Source organism: Phacochoerus africanus, chromosome 10 (assembly GCF_016906955.1).
Source record: "Phacochoerus africanus isolate WHEZ1 chromosome 10, ROS_Pafr_v1, whole genome shotgun sequence".
NCBI classification, from domain to species: Eukaryota; Metazoa; Chordata; class Mammalia; order Artiodactyla; family Suidae; genus Phacochoerus; species Phacochoerus africanus.
This window is the reverse complement of record NC_062553.1, coordinates 109196419-109204445: the sequence shown is the minus strand read 5'-3', so window position 1 is coordinate 109204445 and position 8027 is coordinate 109196419. Positions and strand designations below refer to the sequence as shown.

The following is an 8027-nucleotide window of genomic DNA, read 5'->3' as shown; positions in this document are numbered from 1 at the left end:
GTCTTTGGACTTTGGTTTTTACTCTCAGTGGTGAGGGAAACTACTGGAGGGTTTTGTGCACAGAAGTGACACGCTTTGACTTATATCGTGACAGCTCATTCTAGCTGCTGCATAGAGAGTAAATAGAAGAGCGATTAGAGCAGTAGTTGAGAATGCAACTAGGGGGGCTACTGTAATAATATAGAGAATATGATGCTGACTTGGCCCAAGGGAGGTGGCAGAGGCCGTTGTGAGAAGTGGGTCAGGTTCTAGTTATAATTTAGAGGTAAAGATGATGGGATTTTGAATAGAGGAATTAAGGAAGACACCAAGATTTCTAGCCTGATCAAAGGAAGAACTGAATTGCCAACTCTTGAGAAATGGAAGGAACTGTAAGGAGGGCGGGTTTTGACATAGATGATGAAAAGCTCAGTTTTGGACATTTTATTTTGAGGTGCCTCGTAGATCCACAATGGAAGGCAGTTGCATCTACAAGTTTGGAGTTTAAGAGAGTGATCCAGGCTGGAGATATATATTTGAGAGTCATTAACATAATTTAAAGCCATTAAGATTGGGGGAAAATTATCCTGGGAATGGGTAAAGACAGAAAAAAAAGAGTTGCAAAATTTAAAAGTCAAGTTCATGAAAAGGGGCCAATTAAGAGATTGAGAAGGAGCATCTAGAATGGTTGGAAGAAAATTAGGCAAGGGAATTGTCTGAAAGACAAGAGAAAAATGTTTCAAGTTGGAAGCAATAAACTGTGTCAAATGCTGTTTAGAGATGAAGTTAAATGAAGAGGGAAAATAGATCCATGGACTTAATGACACGGTGGTCATTGGTGACTTTGGGAAAAACTGTTTTGTGGGTTTGTGAGGACAACCAGAGGGAGCTTAAAGGGAACGAGAGGAGAGAGATGGCAGACAGCAAGTCTAGGAAGCCCTTTCAAAGAGTCTGGCCAGCAAGGAAGGAGATGGGGCATTGGTGGGGGGATCCAGTGTAGAGGAAATGATTCGTGATGACAAGGTGAGGTGGGGAGATTTGCCAGAGCAACACCTGCTAGCAAGTGTGACGGGGAGGGGTGTCTGCCTCTGCAAAGTGCATGAACTATTCATCTGTAGCAATGAGAGAAGGCAGCAGCATGGTGGGTAGACAGAGATGCAGAGATGGCTTCACTTCTTGCAGTGACGTCAGAAGCCAGGTCCTCAGCTGAACCGGGACAGCAGAAGATGTGTTATAGCTGGAGAAACAGATTGCACTAGTTCTAGGCAAGGGGGAGAGAGAACGGACCAGGGAAATACGTGCGATTTGGGCAGCGTGGGGACCCACGTGAGGAGGGGACTACCTGTCTGTGGGTCCTGCGCACTCCTCCAGCTGCATGATTATGAATGTGTACCCCAGGCGGACCGGGGGATGTAACTGTGATTGTGGCCTGCCAAGCGAGGGAGAGAGGAGCAAGGGAGCTTTTGTCAAAAGCTCATTTAGATTACACCCAGGCTACGCCACGTATTAACAACTGAGTCAGGCTTTTCTGACTTGGTGGTGAATCACCCCACTTGCAAAGCAGTTTCTAAGCATCTAGTTAGGGATTGAATATTGCTAGGATTTGTATAAATAGTTCACAATTTATCCTGTCCCACCTATATAAAGCCAGCAGTAAAAATTATCTGACAGGGTTTGGCCACTCGAGACTTAGAGGATGGGATAGAATAAAAGCATTTTTATGAAAACAACAGCTGATTTTCCCTTGATAAACCAAACAGTACCTCAGAGAAACTTTGTGCTGCGGGTTCATTTTTGTGGATCTCAATTGTCTTGTTCAAATGAAGTCGAAGTAATTCTGGGTATTTAGCTGGAGGGGCCGAACAGGATGTGGCTGCCTGGGGAGTAGGGTTTAGGGATGTTAGGAGCTTCCCCTGTGCAAATCCAAATTCCCACACCTGTTCCCAGAGGCCTGAGGTGCCCTTGACTTTAAAGAGGCCAACACCTCCGTGTCCACAGGAGGAGCAGCAAACGCAAAGGAGGGAAGCCCTTGTGTGTGTGAGGGGGGCGGGGGAGGGAGGGGACTGCAGAGTGCTCCCTCCCCCCACTGAAAGAGGCACTGAATTTTCTGACTATGGTAATGAGTACAGGACCAGTGTGGCAGACTCTTAACATTTTTCAAATGCATTTCGCCAGAAATCATGACTTTTAGTATGTACTATCCAATTTTAAAATGGTGCCAATACAAAAAAAAAACAAACAAAAAAAACCAAATGCTAAAAACATTTTTTTTTCAACTGCACCAAAAGTTTCTGACTTCTGTTGGAAAGCATGAAAAACCTTTCAAATGCAGATCCTTCTAGGATAAGAGTAACACTTCATCTCATCAATATTTCCTACTAGAGTTTGCAGGAGAACATTTCAGCTTGTGAGAATTGTTTTGAGAGAAAAGCAGAAATACGGTAAATACTTGTGCTACCGTCTCAGGCCAAGGTTGTTTATGACTGCTTATTGTTCAGATTGTGCACACATGGTTTAGTTTGCTGATCTTCATTATCTTTTTCTATATATTCTCACTTTCATCAGAGATCAATGTGAACAGTGAAGTGTTTGTAGAAGACAGAATTTTATTTAATGAAATCAAAGATTGTGTATTCTGTATTTACCTTGACATTATAGTTTTAATTTATACAGATTCAAAACTTCAGTTATTTCAGATTCCTTGAGTTTTCCTAGAATATAGTGATTTACTCCATTTCATTTTCCCTTTCAGCTACATGACTTCCTCAGTATTTCTCATTTTGCTGCTGAGACATTTGAATATGAATATATCCTTAGCAATGTCAGTAAACCTACAGAAAGCTCATAGCAAAACGAGGGTTGCATACTCCTCTGAGTAAGGAATAATCAGAACCACGGGAGTATGAATATCAGTGATTAGAGCAATTATAGTTGTGACTATTTGCTATTATCCGCCAAATAGTATTCTAGGCACTCTGTACCATTATCTCTAGCCCTCACAGTATCCTTATTAGTTGGAATGTTTTCCTTCTCATTTTATAAATATGAAACCTAAGATTCAGAAGGAACAGCTAACTTGCTCAGAGCGTCAAAGGCAACAACAACAGAGCCAAACAAATCCAGGACTCTCTGACTACACCTTGAGTTTCCCACTTAATTCAAAAATTATTAATAATTTCTCCAAGTTCCCGTTGTAGCTCAGCAGGTTAAGGACCTGATGTTGTCTCTCTGAGGATGCAAGTTTGATCCCTGGCCTCGTTCAGTGGGTTAAGGATCCGGCACTGCAGCAAGCTGTGGCATAGGTCGCAGATGTGGCTTGGATCTGGTGTTGCTGCGGCTGTGGTGTAGGTAGGCCTGTAGGTGCAGCTCTGATGAGACCCCTAGCCTGGGAACTTCCATGTGCTGCAGGTGTGGCCCTAAAAAGAAAAAAAGAATTTCTCCCTTCCTGGCCCTCATGTGGGTTCACAGATATAGACACACACACACACACACACATACAGATTAGAGCATTAGAGGTCTGCTAGAAGCAGTGATATTCTAAATTGAATTTCAATGAATGTATAAGAATTAGCTTGAAGAAGTAGGGGAAGGTTAAAGAAGTAGGGGAAGAATATTCTAGGTTATTAACTAAAAGATGTGTGGTGCTTTTAATAAACTGAAAGAAGTTGAATACTTTTGTACTCAAGTTCAAGTTGAGTAGCAGGAGATGAAGTGCTTGCCTATATATTGGAGATGATAACACAGCAGTATTATATGGTCAGCTTTGGGTGAAAAATGGAACCTAGCAGCCATGAGAAGGATGGAGTGGAGGGCGTATTTAGAACATGTTAGGACTCTTAACTACTTTGTTCTCAAAAATTTTTTCCTAGGAGAGACTGTTATTTTCTACAGAGAGTAAATTGTACTTGGTGATAAGAGCACGTTATTCTTAGACGGAAGCTCAGTTCAATAACTTCCTTATGTCAAAGGTAAATTATGTACACGTCGCAGGATGTGTTGCCATTGACACTAGCCAGGGTCCTATATCCTAAATAAATACCTCCTAAGAAATAAAGATGGACGCATTGTCAGCAGAAATCACAAATTTATTAACTCTTAAATATATCAATCAGTCATTTACCATTATGGCAAGAAATATATACAGTGTCCCATGGTAAACTGCAGTGTTTCAAAATGATAGAAGATAATAAATGTGTAATTCAATTGTGGTGGAGAGAACAAATCACAAACTCCTCACATCTGAGTGCGGAAGACAAACTTGATCTACGGTAATACTTCAACACCACATGCTAAAAGTGTAAAAAAAGAAAAAAAAGAAAAACAAACACTCTATACCTAGTCTTTAAAAATACATGTATGCCACGTATAGCCGCTTCACAAAAAGGTAAAGAAATTAAAAAGGGAAAAATGAGGCCATTACTTTTTCACAGATCTCATTGGCAGGTTAACATGGCTCAATACATTTACTGTATATATTTATTTTAAATATATATTGTTTTATATTGTGTAATAATTATCAGAAAAGCTTCAATCCATCTACCATACATCCACTAGCAACAATAGCTAAAGTGATTAGTAATCAACACAGAAAGATAAAATGAGAGAAAAGAGGGAGGGTTTTTTTGTTTTTTTGCTTCTGTTTTAAAAATAGGCTTCTGAGAATTGTGCATTACTATTGTTAAAATAATGGTGATGAAGATAATCATGCACTAGAAAGCATTTCAGGGAGGAGAAAAAGCCTCACAGAATTGCATCAACAAAGGAGAAATGAGAAGCACAAAGAAAACAGGGACATTTCCCTTTTCCTTTTTTTTTTTTTTTTTAAAAAAACTGGAAAATGCTAACTCAAAATATTACTCTGACACATGAGAGAAGCTGTCAAAGCACAAGTCACGAAGATGAGTTCAAAACATTTAGGAGAATGGAAAACGCTCACAGGCCTCTCTCGGTTCAGAACACTAGCCAGTGATGATTCAGGAGGGGCAGAAGGATGTGCATTTGCACAAAATCCTGATCCATGGCCAATGTGGTACCTCTTGGCAACTGCCCCTGTCAGTAAGACACTGTGCTGGTACAGTGGGAACCCACTTTTATAAGATTAAATAATTCTAATGCCTCCAACACAGTTAGGATCCCTACGTCCAAAGCAGAATTAAAAACCTTTGAACCCTTCTTAACGTCTTTTTTTGTGGGCCCTGAAGATGATCAAAAGTACTAGTTTAGCCACCTCTTAGAGGCCTCAGTTTCATTCTGCAAATTTCACTTTTCTCATACACTAGCAGATTTAAAAAAAAAAAATGAAGAAAAATATAAAAGGAAGAAAACAAAAGTAGTAAATAGGCTGAAATGGAAAAGAGCACAGGTTTGAGAAAGAAAAAATTCAATCCAGCGAATTTCACCAGAGCAGTGCGAGTATACCCTAAAGTGATCAAACTCATCAGTGGTGTGAGTTTTTCCAGTTTACGTAGTTTGATCAAAAACGATATGACTTTAGATAGTAGAACAAACCGACTGATTTTTGCATCCACATTCTTAAGTGACTCTGTCCACATATCAACCCACTTTAATCGTTAAACAGCAAGAAAGCTTTCAGTGAAAAACCATCCATTTCAACCAGGATCACATCAGGTAAATTTTTTTTTTGCTTTTTTTTTTTTGGTTAAACAAACAAGCTAAAACAGATGATCAGCAAAGAGTTTTTAAAAATTTACATTTCTCTTACAAACGGTCATTCAGAGGACGATGATTTTGAAGTCTCTTAAGTCTTGGCATGAACACAAACTGGATGACTAGGCTGTACTCGGAATATTGTGGGTTTTTTTTTTTGTTTTTTTGTCTGACCTCCCCTTATTGTCTGCCAACAGTGATTGAAGTTTGCATGGAACATCCCCTTAGAAGTGTAAACAATGTATAGGAAGGAATATATGACAAATGATGCATCACATATGCATTACACGTAGGACCTTCACAACTTCATGCACTCAGAAACATGCATGAAGAGGAGGAGAGGACGGCCCAGGGTTACCATCCAGGTGCCTTGAAAACAGAGAATGCAGAAGTGGCACTGTTGATATTTAGCTGAAAGGAGAAAGGGGAGAAGGGGACATAAATTAAACCGTTTTGCAAAATATAGACGTGCTTTGCCAAAGATGAGGAGGCTAGGCTATGACTTTATAACTCAGCCAAATAACAGATTGAAAATACTATGAATAAGCGATCTTTGCTGGCAATCATTAGAAGAGAAAATGCACAATGTTAAACAATTAATATTGATGTCCTAGTTTAATATTTTATCTTGGCGTTCCCATCATGGCACAGAGGTAATGAACCCAACTAGTACCCATGAGGACGCAGGTTCGATCCCTGGCCTCGATCAGTGGGTTAAGAATACGGTGTTTCTCATGAGCTGTGGTGTAGGTCACAGAAGCGGCTCAGATCCTGCATTGCTGTGACTGTAGTGTAGGCCAGCACCTACAGCTCTGATTTGACTCCTAGCCTGGGAACTTCCATGTGCTGTGCGTGTGGCCCTAAAAAGACAAAAAAAAAAAAAATTATCTGTCAGTTTTTCCAGTCAGAGCTAAGGTGGAAATAGTCAGGGGCTCAGGTTTCAATCACATGATTAAATCTAAATCTACAGGTTAGGCATTTGCTTTTACCAAATTAATAAATGAATAGCATTATTGGGTTGAAAGAGATGAAAAGTTTAAGTTTATCCTTTAGCTTTTATTATTCTTAGACTCCACTTGAAATCAAACCCAGAAGTCAATTTTACAGCTTCAAAAATAGGGAAAATGTGATTTTTCTTATTTAATTTGGAGTTTGTCTTTCTTTAAACCAAAAGCTGGGAGCACTGTTTCTTCAAAGCTCTGACAAGGTTCTACGCCTTGAACAGGGAAAAAATTTACAACAGTACCACACATATCTGAATCCTTCTAATCCAAGTTAAGAAACAAATCTTAAAAGACAACACAGGCATGAATTTAATTACAGTCAACTTTCAATTATCCTCTGGAATGGGATTTAAAACCCACTTTGTGGGTTTTAAATTTCAGCTTGACTTCTTCCTCGTGGTCAAATACCATTATACTTGGTCAGGCACAGCAAATTAATTTACATGTTAACCTTAGCCAAGCATGGAACCAGAGCTGCAACCTCTTAAAAAACAGTGAGACACTAAAGAATCCTAGAGTCTGGATAATTGAGAGTTGCCTGAATTGACCGGATAGAATTGACTTTTGAGGTGAACACTCCAGGAGATTCTGAAATGCCACAACCCATATGCTGAAGATAGCGTCTTCTCCGTGCTTATTATCTTGGAAATAAGGGTTATGTTACAAAACGATGCCAAACGTTAGACTCAAGAGCTCATGCAAAAATGCCATGGATTTTCAAAGACCTTGTTTTCATTGAATATAATGCAAGAGAAAATATCCTCAAAGGGAAGAAAAACAGCCATGCAGCTATTCAGTCATTAGCTCCAATCACAAAGTATCACGGAGCAGAATGTTTACTTACAAGACCCATATGTGAATGGTTTTCAGGCCTTAGATGTTTTGCCACAAAGAGGTGCTTCCTGAGAAGTTTTCTTTCCCATTTGGAATACAGGATGGCCTATTAAGAGAAGCCCCATTTAAGCCACCTGGCATAAAAGGAAGTTTTCTTAAATAGGCTCTATCCCATAAACACTTTGGGAATGGCAGAAAACCCTAACCTTCCAGTACTGTACGAATGAAATCCCTTCGGTATTAACTGGCAATTTGTGCTGTACCTCTTTGGGGTAAAAAAACAGAAATGCACAAAAATGGGTGTCTTCACTATCATTACATTCCTCTTGTCTTTCTCTTAATTACATAGGTTGACTTCCTTTTTCTTTTTCTTACTGACCCACTTTTTACAAATCTAACAGTGATAATCTACAGTAAGGCTATGAGTAGGCCACTGAAAACCACTGTGGTGGGACTGTATAAAACTAAGACATTTTGATTGATTCTCTGGAGTTGAATGGCTGTTTATGTGACCATGACTCTCCATCCCACGCCTCCCCGCCC

At 39.7% G+C, this 8027-nt stretch overlaps 1 protein-coding gene across 26 annotated transcripts in view; it reads right to left on the bottom strand.

Annotated features, from left to right (window-relative positions):
- Positions 1-4046: 4046 nt before the first annotated feature.
- Positions 4047-8027, bottom strand: part of CAMK2D (calcium/calmodulin dependent protein kinase II delta) — a 304904-nt gene continuing 300923 nt past the window's right edge. For 16 of the 26 annotated variants that reach the window (XM_047798680.1, XM_047798676.1, XM_047798683.1 and 13 more), the window contains 2 exons: positions 7495-7590; positions 4047-6057 (listed from right to left, as the gene is read on the bottom strand). In XM_047798680.1, coding sequence (XP_047654636.1) covers positions 7524-7590 — 67 coding nt within the window. In that variant the 3' untranslated portion in view covers positions 4047-6057; positions 7495-7523. The remainder of the gene's footprint in view (positions 6058-7494; positions 7591-8027) is intronic. The other 10 variants (XM_047798686.1, XM_047798687.1, XM_047798685.1 and 7 more) reach the window with 1 other exon arrangement.